Source organism: Toxotes jaculatrix, chromosome 4 (assembly GCF_017976425.1).
Source record: "Toxotes jaculatrix isolate fToxJac2 chromosome 4, fToxJac2.pri, whole genome shotgun sequence".
Lineage (NCBI taxonomy): Eukaryota > Metazoa > Chordata > Actinopteri > Toxotidae > Toxotes > Toxotes jaculatrix.
Window position 1 is genome coordinate 14,263,466 of NC_054397.1, and position 27,699 is coordinate 14,291,164.

General features: G+C 40.4%; 1 protein-coding gene across 6 annotated transcripts; it reads right to left on the reverse strand.

Moving 5' to 3' along the window:
- Positions 1–405: 405 nt before the first annotated feature.
- kdm4c (lysine (K)-specific demethylase 4C) lies at positions 406–27,617 on the reverse strand. 6 transcript variants are annotated; one of them, XM_041035849.1, is made up of 22 exons: positions 27,494–27,598; positions 25,607–25,773; positions 25,317–25,492; positions 24,718–24,832; positions 23,503–23,696; positions 21,196–21,245; positions 20,518–20,621; positions 20,089–20,226; positions 19,703–19,896; positions 19,149–19,378; positions 16,826–18,912; positions 16,584–16,695; positions 15,200–15,381; positions 14,105–14,348; positions 12,180–12,256; positions 11,590–11,645; positions 11,331–11,439; positions 5,847–6,041; positions 4,611–4,781; positions 3,122–3,241; positions 1,668–1,760; positions 406–1,522 (listed from the first exon to the last, which is right to left on the reverse strand). In XM_041035849.1, the coding sequence occupies exons 2-22, from the start codon at positions 25,748–25,750 to the stop codon at positions 1,355–1,357; spliced, it is 4,959 nt and encodes a 1,652-aa protein (XP_040891783.1). In that variant the 5' UTR covers positions 25,751–25,773; positions 27,494–27,598; the 3' UTR covers positions 406–1,354. The 6 variants fall into 6 exon arrangements, with proteins under 6 accessions (XP_040891783.1, XP_040891784.1, XP_040891785.1 ...); XM_041035850.1 differs by having other exon boundaries at positions 4,611–4,778; positions 19,149–19,381; XM_041035851.1 differs by having other exon boundaries at positions 1,683–1,760; positions 19,149–19,381.
- Between the last annotated feature and the right edge of the window lie 82 nt (positions 27,618–27,699).

Here is a 27,699-nt window from a genome sequence, read left to right on the forward strand (position 1 = left end):
TCACCGACGTTCACTAACTTTGGAAATGAATTTTTTGCCTGCCAGTTCAGATTCTACTGACATTTATCAAAATCATGACACACATCCTTTAGGAATCATGTCTAAAGATTATATAAACCACTATCCAAAAGATAAAAGCACCACACATAAAAAAAAAAAAAAAAAAAAAAAAAAAATGGTTTTACTAGTAAAAATTAAGTGCAATGATATTTTTACTTAAGGCAATAATTAACCATTTAAAGACCGTCTGATGTTAACTTTTTCCCGTATCAGGCAAGTGTTTACAGTCAACACTCACTGGCTATGATCTGTCATTTCATGTCGTTTATATGGAAGTATATTAGAATCCGCCAGCCTTCATTTATACTAAGTGAAATTTACTTTAAATAACTGAAAATTTAATTTAAAAAAACATATGTAATTTTTTATTGTTTTTCTTACAGCAGTTAGCAATAGTTTAACTATAGCAAGCCAAAAATAAATACAAATTTTAAATAATTTCAACAATGTGTTTCATTAACAGAGCAACAGTAGCATTTCACATTAGGAGGGCGCAAAATCCAACACACAGGCTTCCTGTCTGAATCTTTTCCATTAGGAAGTGATTAACATGTGGTCAGTTATTTTTTTTTTCCTTTATTCTGCAATTCACAATTTTTGTGAAAGTATGGATTAAAAAAAAAAAAAAAAAAAAACATGCAGAGAGGAAGCCATTGTGGGGTAACTGGACTCGGCCCAGCAGAAGCAGTTAGGAGACAATGTTTAACATGCTGGGGCGAAACATTAAGACATGAGGAAAAAAATACTACAAGCAAAGTGCATAAATATTCAAAAATCAAAACCAGAAATAACAGACCCCGAAAAAGCTACCGTAGGCAAGCTATTTAGAAAAAATCTTCTTTTGAATTTCTCATGTACAAAGAAAAAAGTTTTTGTTCTTTATTTCAAAAAGGGTGATGTGACAATTGTAAGTCACATTTGTTTTCCCTGACAGATGTGAAAGCACTAGGCAACTGAGGCAACACTGCCCTCCGTTAGCCCATTCTATAAGAGTTCAGCTGTCCAATCAGAAATCTTCTCCGGCGTGTCACACCACCCATTCACCAATCACTAATGTGTAATGTACAAGCGCACGCAATTTAACATCCATCTAACCCTGATCACCTATTCCCTCACGTCGTCTTGTCTGATCTATTCACAGACAAGTTGTGTGGGCAATAGTTGTCAGGATGGAAGTAGATCCAAAAACACTTACACACAAGCAAACTCACACATACAGTCATACAAACAACCTCCCCTCTACATCCACTGTTAACTCAGTGCATTCATTTGTCATTGATCCTTGTCCATGACTTCATTTCCCTTTGTGGCTGCGTTGCTCCCATGTGCTTTTGGCAGTTGTACGGAGGCCTGGCAGGGCCACAAAGTCTTTCTGGAAGCGTGAATTGGGTGTTCTCTGCCGTTTCCTTTCCCCTTGCGTGGTAAAGAAGGTGTCCTGGAAACGCATGCTTGAGGCCGTGGACTTTTAGAAGGGCGGCATGGGAGAACACCAGTGAGTAAACAAGAAAACGTCTCGAGGTGGTAAGAGAACTTTCTATCATCACTATTTTAGATTATCAAAGTTATGTTTTTAAGTTTGTGTGTTGTCCATTAAGCCTAATACTTACAAGTCTACGTTTCACCTTTTTAGGTAGGTCTTCATCTAAAGTATAGACGTCTTCTCTCTTTGCCAGCACCTGAGACCCATCCTCAAACTCCACCTGAGATAACATGAAAATATTCAGCACTTAACCATGCAGTTAAAAAAAAAAAAAAAAAAGTAATGTACATTTATCCCAAATGCTTTACAATTGTTATTCACCTGTGCACAGACAAGGTTAAAGTTATAATTTTCACTGCTTACTTTATAAATCCAATTTTTGTCCACCCCTAATTCTACAGTATCAGGTTTTTTTTTCCCTTTCAAAAATCTGTTTTACACATTGCCCTTTTACTGTCCAGCCACCATTATTCAGATGAGAGAAGAGAGGAGTTGATAAAAAAAATGTTGATTATGCTCTTCAATTACTACCAAAGGCTCAGAGCAATAAGCCTAACAAGCTGAAGAAAGGACTGCCACCTTTTCTGCCTTTTTTTTTCCCAGTTACCATCTATTTTTACTTACAGTTACAATTCTCCTAAAAATATTCTACAATTGATCATCAGTCAAGGATAAGACAGTACAGAATGGCGTTCTTTGTAGTAAAATTAAACATGTTTTTAAGTAGGGTTAGCACAGCATTAACAATACAGAGGTTTATACAGAACATCCAGTGTTTTTTTTTCATATGGAAAGCAAGATAATTTATTATTTCATCATAAATTAAAGGGGAAAACTGTGTCAATATGCAGTGTGATATGACAGTGTTTGTTTTTTGTTTGGGTTTTTTTCCCCTAGAATTTACATTTTTGAAAGCCAAGTAGATCTAGAAGTAAAATACACCCTGGAACAGTTGCATACCTAAACATACCTTGACAATGGAAAGTTCTGGTTCAGCTTTTTTTTCTTCTAAATTCTGACCTATCTGAAACTGAGTGTGTGCGTCACAGATGCATTTATGCATAACTAATGGTTGACGCCCAGCTCAACTAAATAAAGCTTTAAGTGGAAGCCGCATGACTCTTTGCTTAGTGAATATTTCAGTGAGTTTGAATTATGCAGATTGTCACCTCCTTCTCATCCTCCTCTTCTCGCTCTATCTCGCTCTCTCCATCTCTCTTCCCCTCCCCATCTGCCTTCACTCTGTTTAAACGATATTTCCTCTCGATATCTTTTCACCCTCCCATCATCATCTTCCATCTCCTCTTCTTTAGTCATGACTTCAGCACCTCCCTCATTCTCTGTCTCAAGTGTTTTCTTCCTTTTTCCTCTCCCTTCACCTCTCCACAACGTCAGTGGAGTCACGATGTTTCTGATGCTGAGGGAGTTCAAGTTCTCGCTCTGACCTACAACTGAGCTTGCAAGTTTCTTCAGCACTTACAGAAATAAAGATTTAATCTGCACAACTGTGTCTTGTCCGTCTTTCCCTGACGCATTAACTGTTGCCATGACTGCATTTGTGTGCAGAGCATGTATGTGTACCTGGTACATGTAGGAGACATTGGATCCCAGGTATTTGGCACCATAGAACAGCCCGTCCGGCCATTTCACTTGAACAGCTTCTCCCACTTCAGGAGGACCCAGTTTCACACAATCTCTGCTCTAAAAATACAAGAGATTGATAACGACTGATTGGTTGTATAAGTGCCTGAGTATCAAAATGTATGAAAAAAAAAAAAGATGAGAAGCATGAGAAAAGTTATTCACAGTGGGTGGTTTGACGCTGAAAAGAGCTCTTTTTAGTTTTAGAATTACTGTTCAAATTAGGTTTATGTCATGGTTAGACTCCATTCAGACAGCCTCTCTATCCTGCTGCTGAAAACAGCAGAGCACTTTGAAAAGCCCACCTGCCAAATCACTGAGCTCACCTTAAAACAAACTTTTGGTATCATAGGAAATTGGACAATTCTGCTGTCAAAGTGTGAAACTCACCATAATTTCAACACCTTATTAAGCTGTTAATGTTTATGGAGACTCTAACACACATTTTCTGAATTTATCTCACACCTTGATGGTTAAAAGTTACTACAAAAATTTACAATTTCAAATTTGAAAAATTTGGTAAATAATGTTAAAAACAAATACACAAAACATGAATTAGAATATGAAATTATCTGATCAGGCCCTGATGAAACCAATGGCGTGGTCAGATTTTATGTTGCTGGACAACCATCCACATATTTCATTTTGATTAGGTTTGAACGCTGCTGTCCTTCCTGGTGCAACCTGGGTTTGGGGGAGTCAGGAATCGAACCACAAACCTGCTCTACCACCTGGGCCAATGGTACTAAAAATGGTATCTTACCATTACTTTGCTATAATATACATCATCATAATAATTTCCAGATAAAATAATTTGTTTTATTTAAGGGTTTTGAAGTAAGAATTAAAGAGTTGTACAATTTGCTGTACATCTAAAGAAGACCAGGTGAATTAAGACTGATGTTCAGGATTGAATGTAAATTAGTGGAATGTCCTCACTAATACAGTAACACACAACTTTGTGTGCATGTGGTTTGTCACAGCTACTTGTCTTAAACAGTGTTAAGCTCACCAAGTGACTCAGTCATTACCATAATCACTTGAACGAATCCATAAATTTCAACCCATCAAGAACGGTGAAGTCAGTGATTATTTGCTGCTGCCATGACAACTCAGCCGTTCTCTGATATTCTGCTTTAATATGAATGGCCTTTTCAGAAATCCATGTTGTTTCATGGTGCTTGCAGAAAGGTTTAGAGACTTGATTTAAAATCACTCTTGATCACATTGGGTTTACAGATGCACAACTTATAGTAAGATATTAAAACGAGTTTATAGGTAATCCCTCATGCAATGACAATTTGAGAACCAGTAATCTTCCCTGAAAAAAAGAAGCTCCTTTCAAATGAGAGGGCTTTAATATTTGATATGACCTTGTACAACTGGGAGGTGACCTCTTGAACTTGTTTCTAATTAAACATATTCTCACCACTATATCCTCGGGGTAGGTATCGTTGGAGAAGGAGCCGTCATCAAACATGACCTCGTAAAACATCTGAGAGGTGATCTGCGTGACCTTGGAGCTGTAGTAGCGCAGGTTCTTGTGTTTGGAGATCACTGTCTGGCCCAGTGAGATGGACGCTTGGCATGCTCGCTGCTTCTAGTATGGACAGAGCAGGGAGATGTAATTAAACTAATGTATGACAGTTAATACAGTATAATGTTAAACTAACTTCTCCATTTTAAAGGCTCTGAACCCCAAACTACAAAAAAAAACACTGTCTTATTCACATTTCATGGCATCAAGTATGTAATTGTGATGTTCGCAGCATTGAAAATTCCATTTAATTTTTTTCTGTTTTGTTTAAAAAAACAATAAAATGTCTTTCCAAAAACACTCATAACTCTAGATAATTCACAGACCTTACTATGGACAGTTTTCACTGAAACTACTTTGTAGAGAACAAATTAAAACCAAAACAAAGTGAGAAAATGTTTTTGTAATTTAAGTGAACTAAACCTTTAAGGCAAATAAAGCATTTTAAAAAGATATTTCAGCTTTTTCTCACAGTTAGTCCACTTAGTATACAGCCACCTATGGCATCAGTGATACATGAGTTTAAATTTAGCTCCTGTTGAACATAGCCAATGTGTTGCACCAATACAAGTTAATTACAACATAGAGTTAAGATGTAACTTCACATTCACACCTGCCCGAGCAGGTGTAAGTCATTCATTATTCACTGTTAATGTGGTGTCAGTAGAGTAAGAAGAACCAACACATTCTTCAGTATTTACACCAGGAAATAATTTCCTGTGACAGACAAAGGGAAATGTGTTATTTTTTGCAGCTTTTGCTGGAGGTGGGAGTTTTCTACATCAACATGTTAAGACTTCTACAGACTGTTGATGTTGTATGGCTGCTACAACAGAAGCAATCACCTTATTTAATTATTATTAATTAGGTAATTTTAGGCAGACAAGTGTGTCGTATCATGTTCAGCTAACCCACCACAAACATCTGTAGCAGAACTACCTAGTATAGATCTATTTTTTGCCATCAACAATTTCTTTCTCACATTAGCCAAATGTTGCCAATGACGCCAATTATCTCTACCAATCTTGTACAAGGCTGATAACATGCCAACACAATGCTCATTGTTCATTATTACTGAACACAATTTGGTTCATAACGACTATAAAAAACACCAGTCCTATAACTTACAGCTGACGAACTCCGTGACTGGTGTCTGTGGCAGGTGATTGACACAACATACGGCCAATCATCAGGCTCCATGATTACACCAGCAGCATGGGCACAGGTCACATGAAAGGAGGTGGGACACCGGCCACATGAGCACTGGATACAAGCGCCTGCCTGCCGCTTCCCCGCACAGCGTTTACGACAATAGATGCACTTCTGTGAACACAGACAGAGCAGAGCAAAACGTCAATACCAAGCGATGGCCAACGAAGGCCTGAATTCACTGAGGTTAGACGCAAGATGGATCCAAATTCTCATTGCTACATACAAATAATACAGACATATCAGTAAGTGAAATGCTAATAGACAAATTAAGTGCAAAAAAGGTCAAATCTGTCTTATAATGCTTTGCACCTTGTTCCAGCAACAGCAACCAGAGAGAGGTTTCATGAAGGAGCCCAGAAAAACAGGGCTTGTGAAGAGCCTATCGCGAATGAGCTGAACAAACCAAACAAGGATTTATCGGTTTCATGAAGGCAACTTAGAGGCAGCGTGATCAGATTACAGGGGAGTAAAGCCTGATTCAAGAACTGCTTGTACAAGATGGAATAGACGCAATATAACATTAAACAATTGAACAATTCTGAAGTATGAACCAGGATCTAAGCCAGGTGATTTATTTATAGCAAGAAAATAAGATAATTAGCATTTTCAAGACAACTAAAGTTCCCTTTCATTTAAATGCCATTTAAAGAGGCAAAAATGGGGATAATGCTAGTGCTGGCTAAATGCTGGTAATCTTGTTTTTGAAAAACCCCTCTGGTCAAACGACAGTTTCTGAACAATACAATGCACAACAAAGCAGGAGGACAGGCGGTCTATGCCAGCCAATACCAGTGTAAATGTTTGATAATTTTGTGATTAAATCAATATAAATCAGTTTGTGATGATAAGAATGGCAATTTCTGCTTATATGTGAAAGTCTCATCAAACATAGTTCACGTTGCGTAGTGTGTTCTACAAAATGAACTATATGGTATGTAGAGTTGAGCATGAACAGTATACAGATATGTAGAATAATTTAATGATATAGAAGCAGCTTGAGTTTCTGCTTTGCTGTTTACATACATAAAAGGACTGGTTGAGAAACTAAAATTTTAAAATCAGTGCAGTTTAACAAAAATCAATGCTCATCAACTAACTACAAGACCGTCAGTAACATCAAACCAACTCTGAGTCACTCAGTATCTTTATGGTAGTGAAGGAAACCTAACACTGTTCAACAGTGTAGCCTTTGGAACAGGGGGGTAAAAAAAAAAACAAAATAACAAAAAAAAAAACAATAAGCAATTTAAAATCTCTATTTCCACTTGAGAAACCTTGAATATGGGCTTGAGAAAAACAGCAGCGAATTAAAGACAAAAGCCCACTAAGTGAATCATTGCTCGGCTGTGGCATGAACCTCTAACATTATTTAAAGCCATTATGTGCTCCAAATAATCATATCTGTGAAATCTGCTCAACACACTGTTATTGGATACGGTGGCGTAAACAAAACACAGATATGAGAGAGCAAAACGAGGAGAGAGCAAGAGCCCAGTTGTAATAGTTGACAGAAACCAGTTATTTCACCGCTACAATACAAGGAAACCCTCAAATACGACCAATCAGATGACATCATTTGAGGTTTCCACAACAAACCAGTGCTGCTATGTCTTTGTTGTGGTACCCCCCGACATTTGAGTTCTGTGAGCAGTACACAGTTGCACATTGGAGGGAATGATACACAAACACATCCTACACACAAACACTGCCATGCATCCACGCGCAAAGACACTCATACCTAAATTTTTAAGACTATGCCTTGGTTTTCTGCACCAAACAGCCCATCAAGTCCATTTCCTCTACTGTGACATCTCCCCTCTCCTTCTCTCCCGCAAATCCTTCGCTCTCCCACTAAAGGGAAAAAATGACGACATCCTCCCATTATAACCCTCCTCGCTCCCCATTCCGCTTTCACCCCTTTCGCACGCCTCCCATCTCACTCCATTTCCTTCACTCTCCTCCTCATAAAACACCCGTGTATGCACTCTTTTTTCGCTTCGCTTCCCTGCCCTGTCTTTGTCTCCCTTGCAGTGCGGCTTCCCATCGCTTTGAAGGTAATTTATTCATTAATCTAATTCCTGGGAATCCATAACGAAACATCCATACATGTTGACAGATAATATGTCTATATACAGAACAACTCCCCAGAGGATGTGCATCAGTAGTGAGTGAGTTCAGGTGGGAATTAGCTGGTTCGTGAAGAGGAATTCTAACTTATGGAAGGGCCACATGACATGTAAACTATCATATCACTATTTTATCATGTGCATAGAAGAACAGGGTGTGTCTTTATATTTATATTTATATATACACATATATACATATATAAAACAGGAAATATTCACAGCCCCAGGAAGAGTAGCACAGCATATGATAGGTGGACAAGACGGTGATGCTGTGGGAATACTAAACTATTTTTTTAGTATAGTCCCTGTCCTTATCAGGTAAGCCTCTGAAATAAATGCCCTTTGTTCATTTCTTTGAAAAATCAATAGCTGATCTAATTAATTAACCTAGCCAGCAATAATTAAATTTAAACTCTACAGCCAGCAAGGCTGGCTTTGCCTTTACTATTATCAGCTTAGGCTATTTAATTCAGATATCAGTTGAGAATCAGGAGGTATTGTGGACAGAGACTTTCAGAGAGGTCCTTTTTCTTTCTTGCAAGTCGACCGAAAAGACAATGTGAACCATTCATTTAACATGGGGGATGAAAATCTTTAACTCCCCTTTGTTTTTTGTTTTTTTTATTAATGAAGCTTTGCCGCTCCACTATTTCTGAACTGTGGGACATTCACTCAGTGCTTTTCTTGGTGACTAACTTGGCCTACATTTCATAAAACAATTTCCCATACCTCCTCCATTATGGACAGCACTGCAGTGATGAACTGGCCTGGCTGTCTCATCCACCTATCGAGGCCAGCATGACAAGATTCTGACTGGCGTGCAACACAACCTGTGTGTGTGTAGGGGGGGTGGGGGGTTACGTGTGTGTGTTTTTTTGTGTTCTTCTACATTTATCAGTGGAAAAACAATGTTTATGAGAACATAAAGTAGTGTAAATATGTCGACATAGTTTTATGTTTTAAAGTGTGTGAGTTGTGTGTGTGTGTGCGTGTGTGTGAGCCTAACCCACTTTTCCCCATGCCTTCTCCGGGGTGTATTTGGGTGCCTGTGTTGAACCATGCGTTAAGAACATTCCCACAGTAAATTATGAATGTGTATGTGCGCGCGCCTGTGTGCATGTGTGTTGTGTGATAGTAAATTATGAATGTACTGGGCTGCTGCAGGAGCAATGGGTTCAATGCAAGCTTTAAAAACAAGTGGCTCACGCAGCAACTATACAAACAGTGGAGAAAAGTGAAAGGTGCACCATCACAATTTCACATGATTTAAATATCAATCAAAATAAAATCTGTATTAACACAAATGCTTTTTTTCTACTGCGGTATGTGTGATGGGGCTTATTATTTATTCGAACATTCTGTGCTGTGTTTCATGTTTTACCTCAAATTAGAACTCAAAAGAGGTTGTTTAAAAGAAGCCCATCTGTTTTATCAACTGAAGCACAGTCCATCCAAAAAGTACTTGTGTCAGCATGTTCATTAGTGAAAAATTGGCAGCAGAAAGTAAAGATTTTGTGTCATCGTGTAGTGTGAATAAACAGATTGCTGTCATAGATGAAATCAGATCCGATACACCTTCCAAAGGGAAGAAATTTGCAATACTTACAATATACTTGTGAATGATTTTCAAAGAATCTGCTTTTAGCTGCATTGTTAGAAAGACTGAAATCTGTGGTGTCAAGTGAAAATTGGCAATGTGCCAACCCAAACAGCATTTAACAGATAAGGAAGGAAATCCTGTTTCCTCAAAAAAGCAATTCAGGTCATTACGAGATATAAAACATTTTGGCCATCATCAGGGTCATGTCAGAGGCTTTTTTTTATGAGCCTCCAACCCTTTCCAGTCAGGACTACAGTTTTCAATTTGTTCAAATTTTGGCCCATAGATATGGAAACTGACTTTGTGGTTTGTGGTTTCATATCCAAATGAGCTTAATTTCACTGTGGTGTGAGGAGATATGAACCATATCCCTGTAAATACCCTGTGGGTAATGTCACTGTGTCCACAAACTTAGCGTCCCATTCAGTGACAATGCACTAGTATCCCCTGAACAATTTTCGGGTAAGCACTCATGTAGGAACTTATACTGGTAACATATGCTGGTTCTCTCCATGTTACAACTAGAGCTGCAATGATTCATTTATCAATATATTAGTTGATCAGCAGCAAAATAATCAGCAACTATTATAACTGAATATAAGTTTTAGTCATTTTTCACAAAAATGTCACCTTGGACTCTTGGACAGATTAATCGATAATAAAAATAATCATTATTTGCAGCCCTTGTTAAAAAGTTGAAGCCTCTATACATTCATTTGCCAGTTTATTAGGCACATCAAGCTAATTTCAACTTGATAGTATTGTTACAATGAGTAGGGTTGGGTGATGTCTACCAAATTGACATTTAATGATGTCTACAGTAAAACACTGTAAATACCAGGAAGGTTTTTCAGTATAATGCAACAGCACCACAAACTCCAGCCTCCAAAAGGACCAGTTGAATCAACATCTCTCTCAAAAATTTTCAACTAAAACTGAACATTATAACCTTCAGACTACATTTGTTTTATCTAGATGTATCTAATAAAGTAATTTATATCTACACTATGCTGACAATCAAATATTGTACTTCATGTATATAAATCATGTCTTCATGTCTTTGTTATTCGTTATTGTTTTTTGTAGCTTTGAATACTAAATTTAAAGCAAGTTACACTGCGTTTCGGGGTGTTTTAGGGAGTCCCAACTGATTTTATAATCAATCAAATATCCCTCTTACAAGGCTAGAGCTTGGCTCTGTAATGTAATGATAATGAAAGAATAATGTAAGCTGGAATGGAAGGCAGTATTTATCTCTGTTATCTATCTTGTGTTAACATCTACCTCTCCAGCACATCGGTTTCTGCTGAGCTATCATGATGCCTGCAGCACAGAGCTAACTATAGTGGCAACATGTCAGGTCTGCTGAGACACACTTCAGCTCTCTCATTAAGTAAACACACACACAATGAATGCAGAAATGCACGCACACACGCAGGCAGACAGACACCCACACATGTATAGACAAACACCCGCACTCAGGCAGCCCTACACACACAAGCCCTGTCCCACCCACCAGTGGTTAATTATCTAGCTTTGATTGCGGGCATGTTCGTCTCACATTGTTAATTAGAACTGTGAACACTTCATTAATTAGACCGAGCCGGTCCTCGAGGACCTGGGGAATTCCAGTACTGCGTCTGTGTGTGTGTGTGCGCGTGTGTGTCTCCTCACCAGTTTGTATCGCTGCATGGGGATTCTACTGGTGTCAATGGGACTTCTCTTGGCCTCATCGCTGAACCTTGCCTCTGGCAGTGCTACTGCACACATCACGTGGGCCCATCTATATATACAAGCATGCACACACACACACACACAAACAAACAAATTAATGCATTACAATGATTAAGACTCACTGACAATTCATTTGTCTGAGCTCTGGAGATCAGAGATGAATATGCAGGGCTAATCGCAGAACAAAAGCATGTCTCACTTGTCGTTTAGGGTTTTCTTCAGAGCTCCACCTCGGAGGTTACAGAGACAGCATTCCTGAGAAAACATAAAGAGAGACACGTGAATAAGAGAGAAAAAAAGATATTTTTCTTCCATTTAGTAATATCCTTAGATATGCTTATGTGAACATCTCCATGTTATAACTGAATTGTGTGTGGCACAAGGTCAGACTCTGGGAAAATCTGAAAATGACACAAAGTACTGTGAGGTACAAGGGGAACAGCGAGGACTATGGGCCAACACAAGCCTGTTTTATATTAAAAAGGGAGATTTATTTTATGCACTAAAAAGTATGTTCACCTCCTCAGTAAAGCAAGATAAGGCACACAAAGTGACAATGCACACCAAATGGCAACATCTGCTTTGTGAGAGGAACAGTGAAGATTTTGGGAAATGTGGTCTTTGATTAAAGAAATATTACCCCTAGTAACATCCTTAGCATGAGATAAAGGTTAGTTTGGAGTTAATGCATTACTGTAATCTGTAATGTGTTTATAGTTACAACTCTTCTAAGAAATGGCTGTCACAGAAATGAAAAGTGGCATCATAAAGGGGAAAAAAATATCTTACTGCAGTAAAGCTTCCTTCTGTACATCGATCACACGACCACTGCTCACTGACGTCATCTGCGGCAACACCATAGCAACCTAGAAGTAGAAGGAAAGGATGAAAATTATGAGAAAAGATCAAAATGAATGTAAAAGTGAAAACGTTCATTCTCGCTGAAATACTGCTGAACCGCTTTACTCTAACCTGCTGGCATAGTATCCCGGAACCTTTCACAGAAAATGGCTATCGTGACAGAAAATGGTAAGTCAATCATCAGTTATAAAATAACAGAATAAAATGCCACATCCACATTGTTTCCAGAGATTCGTGACAGAGAGGTGGTATTGTTCCACACAGACATGCACAGTAGTGCAGACTAAGTGGAAATGGAGATCTTTATGGTGCGTGTGTGTAGGGGAATGTTGGTGTGGTTAAGCAAGAAATGCAGACAACACAGGACGAAGAGTTGCTGTACATCTGTGTATCCTTGTTTTTAAATGTATCTGTTTGTGTGTTCATCCACACATCAGGGGGCTTTGAGAAACTGCAGCCGTGCAAGACTTGCACTGACATGAGTACTGAAGTATACTTAGTTTCAGACACTTGTGCAGTCCTTTGTAACCCATACGACATGGCTGACAGACACTGCAAAGCATGAAGTACTATGAAAAACCACTTTGTATAAATATTATTGTTTTGTTTAGTTTTGGTCTGTGTCCTTGGTGTGGCCGAGGCACATAAATGTTCTACAAAAAAAATAAATTGTGGTAGCCTCTAACAGAAAAACATTTTAAATATGAAACTAAGACAAATGTGTTTCTTTTCAAAACTGGCAGCTTGTTAAAATCCATGGGTTTGAGGCTTTACAAACATAAGCTGGGGGGAATTTTTATTTGTGAGAAACACTAAACTCTGTATATGAGTGTATGTCTCTGTTCTTTCCCCTCACTATCCATCAAAAAACCAAACATAAAATCTAAGCTCACCTCTCTTTCCTCTCCTGAGTTCAGATAACAGTACGCAGGGAAAGCAATATCAACTTGTACTTCTTGTTCGGTCTCAAAACCAAACTTGTGGCTTTTTCATCAGTGTCAAATGACATACACTTCATCTCCTACTCCCACACACTCACACAAAGCAAGCAAGTACATGTGTAGTACATACAGTGTATAACAGTGTAGCACTCACACAGTCTCTACATAACACCTACAGCAGACCCCAATCCTCAGTAGACGCCACGATGAGGTGGGATCAAAACTACTGTCAAGAAAGTATGAGGGATTGAAACTGACTTTGGGAGAACCAATGTAATTTCAAAGCTGTGGATTCAGGACAATATGAGAGACTTTCAAAAGTAAGTGCGTGTTTGTGTGTGTGTCTGTGTCCATAAGCACATGTCTATGGAAGACTGGCTGAAGGCTTAAGACACTGGCAAAATGTGTATGGATTGGAGAGAAGATCTAGGCCTGTTAAACTGTGTGAATGAGGGATTGCAATAATGCACAATGTACTGCGTCTGTGCTTCCCGTGGAAAAGAAAGGCTCCAGGGGTTTTTGAGAGTGTGTGTGAGGGCTTGTTGCACTGGCTTGGGGCTTTTGGACAGGAAGTATGTGTGGTGAAGACAGAGGATTCACCCTCATTCGGCTGCCGAGGGAAATAAAATACCCCAAACCACAGAGAGAGGGGGAGAAAGGGAAACAGAGAGGGAGGTGGAACATTGAGATGGAGTGAGTCAGGACTTAAACTCACTGACCCTTTTACAATGACATCAGAGAGACAAGTACAACATGTAGAAACAAACAAACAATGTGCATTTGCGCAGTAGGTGACAAGTAGAAACTATGAAGTCTGGGAACAAGAAACTATACTTACAACACCAGGACACACCACCCTCTCTTTCACACATTCTCATGTACACACAAACTACGTCCCTTCTACATACATACTCGCATGGACTTGCAGGCAACAGCCCTGGCAGTACAGCAGAGGGGAGGTGCCATCTTCCTGCAGCAGAGGGTTGGTGGGGGTGGGGGGGCAGTTCTGCTCCCGGAAAGAAAAGCAGATCTCTGGGATGAGGGGTTTGGTCCTCCTTAGACCACTACAGGGGCGTGTGGGGCCCTCCATTGGAGAGGAAGATCTGGAAGTGTCTTTAGCTGTGGTAGGTCGATTATCCTCTGCTTTGTCTTCAGGCTATGGAAGAAAATGAATAGGTGATTTTCATGTTCTTCTTAAAAAATTCTTCGTATCACACAGGGAGGTGGGGAATAAAATATTTCCCCATCCTCCCTCAAAATAAAACTGGCTCATCTGGACAGCATTTTAGCCAGTGGAAAAACCCTGTGGCCTTCATCACAGACGGGCCTAGTATTACTGTTAATATTAGCATTATTTACAGGTAATTATTTAGAAGTAATTTAAGCATTAACACAAACAGTTGTCAGCTACTTAAATGTCTCTTTCAAGATGTCAATGAGGCTATGCTTTCATAATAAATAAGAGACAAGTACTAGTACATGTCCTGTACCTGTAACATGGCATTACAAGGTCTTTACTTTTTCCTTTATTGTATGAGTTAACTGATGCTACTAAATAATTTGTCAGATTAGGAACATCTTTTATTTCAGCTGTTGTATTGTGTGCTGAACTGATGAAACACGGAAACAGTAAGTGCAACCCTATGAATAAAAATTAAAGACTTAAACCTTTAAATTATGGGGAATTAAGACAGGACTGGAATCACTGACCAGTACAGGTTAAACTGAAATCACCCCACCCGCCCTGTAGAAAAAAAAAAACACATGGTCCAAATGAGGCTTTAGGGATGAAAGCCAAGAGTTCCCCGTTCATACTGGTGTCTCCATCTTCAGCTCAGTGGCAAGGACACAGTCATTTTTTAAGGTGTGTTTATGCTCCAGTATGTAGATATTCTTGTGAGAACCATCTTGCAATACATATATGCACTAATGGAACTGCAATGCATTTTGGATACATGCATCAACCAAGTGATATTAATCATATATTTGTGTTGAACTGCGCTTTACCTGATAATAGGGCATGAAGAGTGTGCACACAGCACAGTACGGCTGCATGTTGGCTGCGTGAGCATTGTACTCCCTCTCTGCTGTGAAGCAGCTCTTCCTGTTCTGCCACAGGTAGATGAGCGGCTTCGCCCACACTTCCATCTCCTGCTCCTCCTCCTCTGCCAGGCTTGCTTCAGGGGGCTCTAAGAGACAAAATAAAGCCTTACAACCTTGCAATCACTTATCTATTCAATTGGTACCCTCTTTTACTCTGGCCCAGATGGTGATTCATGTAATACCATGTGCAAGTCTCTTGTCTGTTAGTTAATTAAGCCTATTAAGAGTCTGAAAAATCATGTGACATGAACATCAAAACCATAGCATGCATCATTCTCACAATTGACTTCAGCAGTATTAATAGACTTGCTGCTAAGTCAGATCTAATCCATCCACAGTGGTGACAATTTCCTCCAGTGACTTGAAAAATTTTCAATAAATAGGCGCCTGTTTATGAAATTGCCCAAAATGATTAAGAGCTCTCATCATCATAAAATAGGCTTCTCACAGCCATGGTCATTTCATGGTCATTTCTTACTCGGGGATAAACAACTAAAATGGCTGCTGAATTATTCATCCTTTTTCACAACGACGGAGATGATGAATGTGACTCTGTGTGTATATGTGCATTAGTAGTTGTTAATGGAGGGCCCTTCCTCCCACCCTGTTAAAACCCTAAAAACAAATAGAGTATCTATCGCTGGGTCATTTTACTGTGGTAGGCCTGAGAGTTAAATCTGTTTGGTTTATGCGCGCATTGACGTCAGAAGAATCATTTGGGGGGACATAAAATGTGAAAAATGAGGAGGGGAAGTGGGGACCGCAGAGTGGAATGGTTCAATGGTTATAAAAAGCTACGCTGTGGGAAAACACAAATGTTACCTGATGTTAGTTAATATTTCAAAGTTTGTTTTTAACTGTATTACAACGAATGCTCTATTTCTTGGAATTCTTCCTTGCTAGCTAGTCTACCCTTTTAACAAAAGAAATGTCATGGTTTATAAGAATGTTAAAAACAGGGTTTTGGTCGACAAACCCAGATGCCTAAAAAAAAAAAAGAAAAAGAAAGTTATGGCAACTGTAGTCTGGTTCACTGCAAAGCAACCAACAGATGTCAAAGGGTCATGGTTTCTGGCATGGTGCCACCCACTATGCAGCACCAACCACAACTAGAAAATGTCCCTGGGTTTTTTTTTTTTTTAATGAGCATGACTCTTGACATATAATAGCTCCTTTTGTCACTGTCTGAATGCTGAAGTCTTTTTAAGGTTAAACCTTAGTGATGTCTTTAAGCGAAATGTGTGAACTCTGCATGTATGTGTGTGTGTGTGTGTTTGAAGGTGCCCACCATCATCACTGGTGGCCTGCTGTTTGACAGCGGTGGGTACAGCCCTTGCAGTAGGTTTCCTGAGAGGGTGACGCCAGCTCTTAGTGGTCTTCTTCACTGACAGGGCAGGGTACTGGTATGAACAGGCATCAGTGGAAGGAGTTAGGAGTGAAAATAATCTGTATTGGTATTAAACTTGAACAAAAGACTGAATGCCTATGATTGTGTGTTTAAAAAAAAATAGAAGACAAAAAAACACTCACAGCACAAACCTCCCCGGGTTCCAGGCCTGACTCATAACACTCATAGTTACTTGTATCATTTCCCTCCTCTTCTTCTTCTTCCTCCTCATCAGATGAGTCACTACTGCTCTCTCCCTTGGCGCTACTTTGCTGCTCCGCCTCTTCGCCATCAGATCCCCCTTCTTCCATATCAGACACCCCATCCTGTTCTCCTCCTCCCATCCCGAGAGATGAAACAGCAGTATCTGAATGCAGACTCTCCTCTGCCTCCCTCTGTCTCCCCAGCTCCCTGCACAGGGAGAGGGATTCAGCCCCATCCACTTCCCCTCTTTGGAGCTCATAATCTCCACAGAGCCCCAGGGGCTCCACAGCACCAACTGAAACTAAAGAGGTGGGCTCGAGCTGAGCCCAGGTGAGAGGCCCACCTTCTTCTTCCTGGTTCTCCGATTCACGGAGCCCTTGGGCTGGGTCCTCCAGGTCTGTGACCTCTTTGCACTGAGGTTCAGTCCACATGGTGTAAGGTAGAGGGTCATGGGTGAAGTCAGAAGGGAGCTCTGGGTGCAGACTCTGGATGAGCACTGCAGGTCCCTGGGAACTGAAGTTTTTCCAGATGCTGCTGGAGAATGGTTTGGGCTCCATGTATGGGTTCTGGGAAGTACAATATGAAGGTGAGTATGTAGTGTGGTGGTTTAGCTGTAATGCTGAGTGGCTGTCACTCTGAGTGCACGATGGAGGAGAAGGGGCTGGGGGATTATTGTTTGAGGTACCAATTAAAAGGGAGCCAGCACTGCTCAGACTGAATGTGCTGTCTCTTTGATCTGGGTCTTTGGAGTTCTCTTTACTTGCTAACTCAGCTAAGTTGGACTGCTGCTCTGTTTGAGATGCATCAGTCTGAACTAGCTGGCCAGGGGTAGCATCACTCTGTCCAGGAGTAAGATTTTCCAGCTTTGCATGATCCTTCTCTGCAGTAATGTCTGGCATTATTAGCATTTCATGGACACCACCAGATGTTATTTTGTGCACTGCATTGGCAGTTAAATGAGCCGTGTTTCCTTCTAAACCAGACACTGCTGCCCCTTCGCAATTATACGGGGAATCTAAATGCCAGTTGTCGGCGTGTTCTACAGTAAGAGACTCTTTTGATATCATTAATTCAGTTTCTCTCTTTTCCTCTTTGGCTCCATGTGAGGACAGAGAGCCAGTTGGCGTCTCCCGCTGTAGCACAGGTGCAACCTGGTAACTGCACAGTCTAGATTTTGGGGCATCAGTTAGTGTATCATTAGCTGGGGTGAGGGAGGGCATCTCTTGGGTCAGAACAGGTGGCAAAGGGCAGATTCCAACCTTATCTGCTGGCTCGGGAGTGAGTTGTGGCATATCCGCTGCATTCCTCTGTAGCAGAGGAGGGTAGAGATTTTCCTCAGTGCTGCTTTTTTCTGCATTGCAATTGTGTCCTGAAGGGGAGAGGGGACCACATGACGTGTAACTATCCCCCTCTACTGGCTCAGCTTTGAGACCATAAAGTGCTTCTGTAGTGGAGTGTGGATTGCTGTGTTTTGGATCAACAACTGTGTCCGTTTTCTCTGCTTTAGCAGTGTTGCTAGTGTAATTCTCAACACCTGTGTCCATGCTGCTGTCAGTGTTTGGTGTTCGGCTTATAGTGTCTTCTCTACACGAGGGACTAGATCTCTGAGTTTCACAGTCAGCGGGACACAAGTTCATCTCTGTCTCAGCAGAAGCGCTTGTTGTGTGGGAAGATGAGCTGATTTTGCTGGCCTCCATGTGAGTGACTCTGATAGAGCAGTCCTGAGAAGTTGAGAGGTCTTGTGGTTCAGGAGGGCAACACCTTGACTCATTAATTCCAGGATGAGTCTGGGTAGCCTCAGGGCATTGTCTGAGTCCTTCAGGAGTCCTGCTCGTGACCCCTGACCCTGAGAGGTGTTGAGGATCAATATGAGTGACTGTCTCTGCCTTTAGGTCTTTCTTTACTGGTGAAGCAGGGGAGGGAAACAAACTGCAGTGAGAGTTGTGGGGTGGCTCCTTGTTGGAAAATCCCAAACTACTACTCGCTACACGATTTACCTTGACCACACACATCTGTCTGCAAGGATCTGTTGAGGATAAAAGGATGGGAAAAAAATTAAAATCCACCATCAAGTAAACAAGGACTATCAAAATATTTTTATAGATCTGCATTGAGAGAAACTATAAGAAAATAGGCACACAGACTAACAGCCTCAATCATGCACACACATACACTCACTGCAAGGCCAGCTTGTGCACTCTTCACATCAAAGTGATATTCAAAGTCTCAAATACCTTCCAGTGCCATCAGTCAGTCTCTTACCAGAAAGCTGAATAGCGTTCTGATTCTGGTTGTGCTTTGACTCCGCTTCTTTTTTCTTCTCTTTCTCTTCTTCCCCGCAGGTTTTTCCTGCTACAGACTTTCGCACCTTGGACCCAGGACCCGGACCACCCAGGCCTTTCCTCTTGCTGCTGCTCAGACTTGAGCTGCCATCCAGGCCAACAGGCTCCTCTGTGGTTCTGAGGCGCTTGGAGCGCATTCTAGAGTGGCTACTGCTGTAAGAAGGGAGAGACATCAAAGAAGATTGAAAGTGAAAACCCTGATTAACACTGAAAAGCAACGAAAGCAAGAGTAGAATTTTGTGACTTGGGAGACAAGCACACTTGGCTTTTTTTTTTTTATGTTATCTAGAATTTAGTTCATCATCACAAGCTGATGCATCTCCAAATGTTGCATAGAAAATTTCATTCGCCTATCTTTATTGACAACATTGAGGACTGTGTTTATATTAAAAGTATTATATCATAAATACACCAAACAGCACCACTCCTCGATTAAAACCCCACTAGCACCATTAGCGAGTGTGAATCCAGTACCCTTTATTAGCAGGTTTGGTCTTGCGGCGCCTCTGCAACCAGCTTTGCAGCTCTGGCGTTGTACTGGGAGTGGCAAGAGTGTGGTCGATAGGTGCCGAGTCTTTGCCCACCATCCAGTTAGCATACCGGTCAGGCTGGAAACGCTTCACAAAGGGTTCCATGGATATCTTTACCATATCCTTGCTACATGTGCACTGGAGGACAGAAAGGAGGAGGACAAATAATATTTCTGCTTTAGAAAAACAGAGGCCCTGCTTTGTGTTCATGGCAGAACCCATCTGTACTGAGACATAATTACAATCAATTCCGTTCTGTGGGATACTGTAAGTCGCAAATTGAAATGAAACTGAAATTAGCTGTATTGACTAATATAAGCTGGATGCTACCTGTGTGGCCACCTTGCCATAGTCTATCCAGCGCACAGTGGCGAAGTTGGTGGACTCTGCACAGTTGAAGCCATGATTGAAGCCAGCATGGTAGCCATAAGGGAAGGTGATCATGAACTCTCCAGCTTCCTGAGTAATCTGACGGTTCATTTAAGGGGAAAAAAAAAACAAAGGGAGAGAGACTAGTTCATAAGATGAGACAAGTGACAAAACACTGAACTGTCCTTTCGGTTTTCAAATATGAGCGAAGAGAAAGAAAATAGAAAGGAATAAAATAATCATAGTAAGCCATTTCAGCAATCAATAAAAACAACCACGGCTAATTTTCGTAATAGGAATAGCTCTCTTCTTAAAGTTGGAAAATAAAGGGAACATAAATGGCAAGAAGAGGAGGACTGAGGGTAATTTTCAAAGAGATTGAGAACCTACCTTATCAAAGGGAATGCCATACTTCTTCAGTATGGAAGGAGAGATTAGCGTCATCTTGTGACGAAGAAAAGCCTCACACCCCTTGAAGCTATTGGGAAAGAAACCTGCGCATGCAAACACACACACATGCAAACACCATTAAAAACTAGTTGTTACAGATGACTTCATCATTTTACCTCTGTTAACTGGATGACTGTCTGTAACAACTCGGCACATACTAGTCTGCTGTGATACTTATCCAGTGAAGTAATCAGCATTGCAAGCTTAGACCTAATAAGTACACCTTACATTAACCACTTAACTAGCCAGTCATGAATTTCACTTACTTGAAACATTTAAAAATATCTAGTTGTAAATGTAAGTTTATGCATTATTTTAGTCTAATGCCAAACAGTATGGATTTTCCTAAAGTGGTTTGTCAATACAATAAGTGCTTGTAGAGTTTACATCTTTACTCGCGGCAGTTTTTGCATGTTTGCAGTCAGAGTTCATTAGCATGCCGCATCTTTAGCTTTGCCGTTACCTCCAGTGCCCTCTCATTGCTGAGTTTAATTGTGCTGTGTCTTGTTGTTAAATGCAGACCTGCTTCTGTATGTTGCAATGGTGGTTTAGTAATTATTTAACTGCCTCCCCCACCTCCATTTATATGGAATACAAAAAGAATATCAATTATTTTACCTGCAGCCAGACGCTCCAGCCTTTTTCCATGCTCAGGGGGGATGGCATACCTGTCAGAGACAACAGAGAGATATGGAGTAGACAGAATTATTTTTCACTGTGTATGTGAAATTCTGAACATGTATTGTTCATTATGCCTACAGTGTAGCATACACTGACGGTTGCAGACAAGTTTCCAATAGGAGAACTTTACAGTTTCAAGACTGCCATCAAGTGGTGGATAAATGAATAATTGCATAAAGGCTGATGAACCCTGTTCCAGCACAGCACTGTTGATAAACATATTACATTTGAACACATAGAAAGAGGTTATTCTTGACCTCATACAAATGTTCAAATTACCTGTATCTGCTGAACTTTCTCATCTGCTTGCTAATAGGTTTTCCAGTCAAATGCTAACCGTTTACAATTTAGACTTCCTAATGCATAAAAATCTTGGTCTCTGGAAATTTTCAAAAGACGAGCCTCATTCCATCTCTGATAGCAACAAAATAATCATCATTGACTGCTGATGAGAATCTTATTTTGTTGTTTTTATATTCCACAATTTCTTGTGCCACACTGCTGACGCAATCTGAATTTTAACTACTCCCAAAGTTCCTGGTGAGAAACCCAGGGACCGTGACAGAATTCCCTCAAGGTTTGACTAGGCATTCCATTTGACTAGCACCATCCGCCCTCCGGTCTGTGGCATTTCTATCATCATATCAGCTGTCAGCTTAACAGAGAAGTGAGAGATGGGGTGAGAGGGGGAAGCAACCTCAGGTAGAGGTGACATAGGTAGTTGGAGAGGGTAGGGGACTGAGGGGTGAGAGGGGTGGATCTTTAAGCCGCTCCCCTCCAGGGACGAGATGTCAAAATAGAAGCAAGATGAAAGACTGTACGTCAGTGAGTGTGTGTGAATGTGTGTGCAAGATGATAAAGGTATGCTGAATGTGTGTGGGTACTTGGCACACTACTGCCTAGTGTGTGTGTCTTTGTGAGTGTGTGTGTCTCTGTGTATATGTGTGTCACTGTCTGGCTGTGACACTGATCCCTGTGGGGTTGCAGGGCTCACTGCTCTAATGAGCAGAACTCCCTCCAGGGCAAGAGGGAGAGAGAAATGGAGCAAGCCAAGCTGACAAAGAAATAGAAAGCAAACTTCATTTTGATCTACCTGCATTCTTCACCTCTATTTTTTAGTTTTTCATTTTAAAGAGAAGCTGTGAATAAGCCAGCTCCTCTCCTCTTAAACAATAAAAGTGCTTTAACAAATACGACCTAGACCCATGAAACAAATATTCTGTGATTGATTTGATGTTACCATACTACTCTGGTCAATACAGCTCTTCTATGAAATTCTAACAAGAAAGCTTCACAACTTCAAAGTAGCTAATTGTTGCATCTACATCTGAAAATATGCCATGTGGGCAATTCATTTCAATCTCAATATCATTGCTCTTATCATGTTTCCCTTGAAGAGTACAGCCAGTTTATGACACTGTCAACTGATACTGGTCCCAGTCTGTAGTGTTCATTACAAAAGAAGTTATTTTTTCCTGAAAAAATCCAATAAATGTGTCCTCTAGATCACCCCTCTCAAAAATCTGTCAAATATGTACGATCTGCACAGCGAGGCAACTTCTCCACACACCCCCACTCCTGACATATAAATAGAGAAATCAAATGTCAGTCGTAAGAAGTATGAGGCTGCCATTTGCCAAGATTTGGAGAGAATGAGAGCACGGAACTGGGAGTGGTAGAGGTAGTGCTAGTATTAGAAATACTACTAATACACTTGTATTAATCAGTAGTGTAGTGTTTAAGGCAAATTTACAGAAACTATTCATAGCACAAGGCTGACTGGTTAAAATATTCCGTTTTGCCTTCCTCACTGTACAGATGAGAATGAAAGCTTCCAAGAAATCAAACCATATGCTCACACCCTTGGAGAATAACACAGCTCCAAACACACCCCCTCCCTAGACAAGCAATCAAATCCCTTATGCTGCATATGTTGTACCTGTTCTATTCTCATTAGTACTTGAACTTTCCAAAGTATAATCATTGCACGTGACCTCCTCCTTGGTGTGCAAACAAGCAATAAGGGAAAAAACCCTTAGGGCCACATTCAACTGAACTGCCAGGTATATCAAATGGAACCTATGGCACTGTACTTAATTAAAATCCTCTTTAATCGTGAAATCATGCTAAAGATGGCAGGTGACACAGCACTGTGATAATTAAGGCTGTAGTTTGTCATACTGCTGTACTGGATTGCATTGTGCTGCACAACTGTTGCTTCTTTACCCCCTGTCCCACACTAACCAAGATTTGGGCTCGCCGAAGTGGAGGTAGTTGATGCTGTACAGATCCATATCTTCAGTGTGCCAGGAGAAAGTGGTCTTCCACATGCCAAAGTATAGATACGGAGTGTTAACCCCCTGGATGGATACACCACAGTCCTCCTCGATAACATCCAAGATTGAGTTCAGGTGGCCGATGTTCCACTCCTCTACATCCTAGGAGATTTGAAACACGGGTTAGAGATCTGGGTAACAGTGGTTACTCTGGTTAGCAGTTGACGACAGCGTTTATAATCCAATCAGTATCATCTATACAGAGTATAATGTAACGCATTGCGCTCCAGGTTGGTCGGCTGTCACATCACTCCTACTGCTCTCCATTAAACTACTGGGACCATTAACCTAACTAGCAGCATTGTAAGCTAGTGAAATGTGAAGCAGAAAAAAAAGCAGAAGTTTAATTTAATGTGTGTGTACTGTGACCAGTGAACAATGAAAACAGTGCCACCAAAATACCAAAATATGGCCACTTTGCTTCTACTTAAGTGACAAATGCCATGTGTACCATGCCTTTTAAGTCCTATTTGAAAAGTGCTGCTTTGGGTTGAAAACTGGATTTTTACTTCAGTGGCCTATTTTCTTAAAGCGAGGATGAGGATGAAAGAAGATTGTCCAAGCTTCCGGCCACAACATTGGCACTGACAATTAATTACAGTTATTATAAAACACTTTACACCTAAAGAAAAGCTGTAGCACATACTACATTTTCTTAGTACGGAACATGTTTCATACCAAAATATCTACATTGCTTTACTGATTTTAAATGTAGTTCTACACTGGGCAAAGTGCAATCTGAACCTGTATTATGAAGGAAAAACGATAAATTATTAGACTAGACTTGATACTCCCTGCTGATCTCCCTATGTGTAAAATCTTTATGATTATTTTGTTTATTCTGATGCATTTGTACATCCATTGCTGGTGTGGTCTATGTGTTGCTTTCAGTCCACTCATTCCTTGCAAAAAAGAAATCCAACCTAAGGCCAAATTGCTAGATTCAGGTGTAATAAATGTATGTACAGTCTACCAAAGTGGTTTCCACTATTACTTCTGCTAATGGCAGATCCAATGAAGAAAACTGAACCGATAAAGAAATAAGTGAAAGCTAAGCCAGGAAGACCGATCATATGGAAAATGAAGAACAGGTGACAAGGAAAAAGAGAGAAAAGCCATCTACCTCATCATAGAGGCTGCCACTAACATCTGCACCGTATATAGGTGAGACAAAAGTGAGGTTCTTCCAATATTTCCTCTCAAGATCTTCATAATTCAGGTAGCGAGGTGTACAGTACCTGTGGAGGAGAAAGAAATTACATTTGGTATTGCAGATGTTGGGCATGTGTAGTCTTGTACAATGAAAATCTTTAGGAAGTAAAAGTATCAGCTACATTTTCTATCCTTAGTAAATATCACTCTTGAACTTTTAAACCACTCATTCAGCCCCTGGTTCAGACACATGTGGGATCATTAACTTATTGAAGGTCTGGAAATCAACTTGTTAACAATGGCCCTAACTGCTGTTCATTTTCTTCCCCTTCACTAATTTTAACCTTTTCTTATGTTTATGTAAGATTAGCAGGTTCTACTCTTTTCTAGATGTTATACACCAGTCATGTACCCAGTGAACCAAAACGTTAGATTCTTACTTCTGCGGCACAAAAATCAGCTAGATTTTAATGAAACTGAATGCTCTTATTGAATTTTAATTTATTACATTTTATACTAAAATAATCAATCAGACACTAAATACAGTTTAAAATTCTCCATGTTACTCACATGTCACTGTTAGCTAGCCGCCTGAACTCTTGCACACTAAGAGGCTTCTTCTGAATGTTGTATTGAGTGAAGAGCCCGGATTGGCCAGCTACCATCTGCTGGATGGGAGCATCAATCATCAGATCATCTATGTCGTCATAGGTACGACGGGGCTTCCAGCCTTTAGGAGGAATCACCTGAGGGACAAACAGAGGAGTAAAGGCTTTCTGTTGAAACAGGAACAGAGTTGCCTTAAATTTTTCTTTTTTTTTTTTTACTTTATGCAAGTTGAGGATGAAAATGTTACCTACCTTAGCCAGGCCTGCGCGGTGTGCACCCTGAGACTCCATATAAACCAGGTACTGATTGAAGTCCCTGAACTCCTCCATGGTGGGCCTGAAGGTCATAATCTTGCAGTTGGGGTTTGCAGGGGTGTACACCTCTGCTCCCGCCATCCTGCCACCTCCCCAAATATAACCTGGATAAAAAACATCAATTTACATTTCATGTTACATTTATTTTATAGTAGGCTTTTCATGTTGACAGATTCGGGGTTGGGTAAAAAAAATATGATTGCTTCATTATCTATGTGGGTTATGTACAAAAGTATTTAATAATATTTTATTAGTGGAATATAGTCTCCTTTGAAAAAATAGATGGTAGGTGAGAATGACCGACAGGGTAAAATGTTAAGTTAAAAAATCTGTTGCATTAATCTTGTATTGTAAATGAACAGATGGAAACACATTTGGTTACTGAAAAGTAATCAAGTTTTGTTTGTTTAAATTCTCACTGTGCTTTAAACTTCATGGTGATTAACTCATGCATTGTGTGATCATTTTAACTTAATGTTATGTTGCCTGTTATTCTCTTCTTTTAATATTGCTATAGTGTTTAATTATTTTTTTATTGATTTGAGTCACCTTTTTTTTACGCTTGCCAAAATGTTTTTTTTTTTTTTTTTTAAAGGGTAATTTATAGGGGTGTTAACTGGACTATGAGGCAGCTGGTGTGTGAATTATTCACCACTAGATGGAGTTAGAGGTTCAACAAATGTCGATTTGATCCTTTGATCCTTGCTGATGCCAACAACCCTTTTCAGATTTTTGTCCCATCCATCCATCCCACTCCCAACTCCGACTACACTGTGCTTCCAGACAAAGGATCACATTGCCCCGAGAGAAGTTATTGTGATGTTCAACCTTATATTTCTTAGTACCACTACTTCACTGCAAACCACATTACAATGGCGTGCGACTCGATTATGTAACAGGGAATTGTAGGTTGAAACAAGTTTTTGGAAAAAAAAAAAAACCAAGAAAAAAAGAACAGCCACGCTTTTTAGAAACAATGTGTTTACAGCCTTATTCTTTGTTCAAATATTAAAACAATCATTTCAAAACGTGGATAGTTTTTATATGTTATTTTTAAACAAACATTCCTATTTGTTTATAGACACACACCTGCTATTACCCTGGGACAATTAAATCCCGGCTGAACTATAGTTTCGCTTTTAATACTGCATGAGTGTGTGTAGCTCGGCTGATCTTTGTTGTCTGCCAAGCCAGCTAACTAGCCAACTAGCCTACGTTTTGTTATGATGCCAAATAATGGCTGAACAACTAGCGTAGCTTGCTAGCTCAGCTGACCAGCTAATTTGTATTTAGATTGTACACTCATTGGGTACTATTCGGCTTTAATTTGATATGTGTCCATGGAACCTGACTCAACAGAATAGGGGATAGCAGTTAGGAAGGGGAAAGCGTCGCTAACTATTAAGCTAGCCTAGCTACCACATTAGCTAACTTCTTGATATACGAGTCAACGGGGTTTAAATGTCCCTCGCAGTGTGGCTGCAGACGGGCCCGTAGCTACCTTGCTGTGTGACTTTGTGTGGTAAAAATTATTAAATCTGCTATTTATATGATGTTTACGTGATGTGTCGGTCTTGTTCAAAGTTAGCAACAGAAAAACGAACAATGACAAGGCACACAGTGCGAGATGCCCATTGGCAAGAGCGTGTGCCAACTTATCTGGCTGGCAACGCTAAAGGGTTAGCTGTTGATAGCATGGCTAATTCTGCACAGAAGTCACGAAATGAACACCACTTTCTGATAAACTGGGACAAAGCTGGCTACAGTGCACAGTTTTTGCCGGTATATCACATGTTGTTTCCAAGAAAACACGTAGTATTTTACCTTAATTTAGAGAAACGGAGCGGTGTTGTTGTTTACCCCCTTCCTTGTTCGTCCAGCTGATTCACATGACAGTTGCTCTAGCTGCGGCCGCTGCTCCGTGTCGTGAATTGCAGCCGGGTTTCGGTCCGCCTCCTCTCCAGCGCCGGTGTGTGTCAGCCTGCACGACCACGGCGGAGGCAGACGGTGGTGTGGTGGTCCACTGGTGG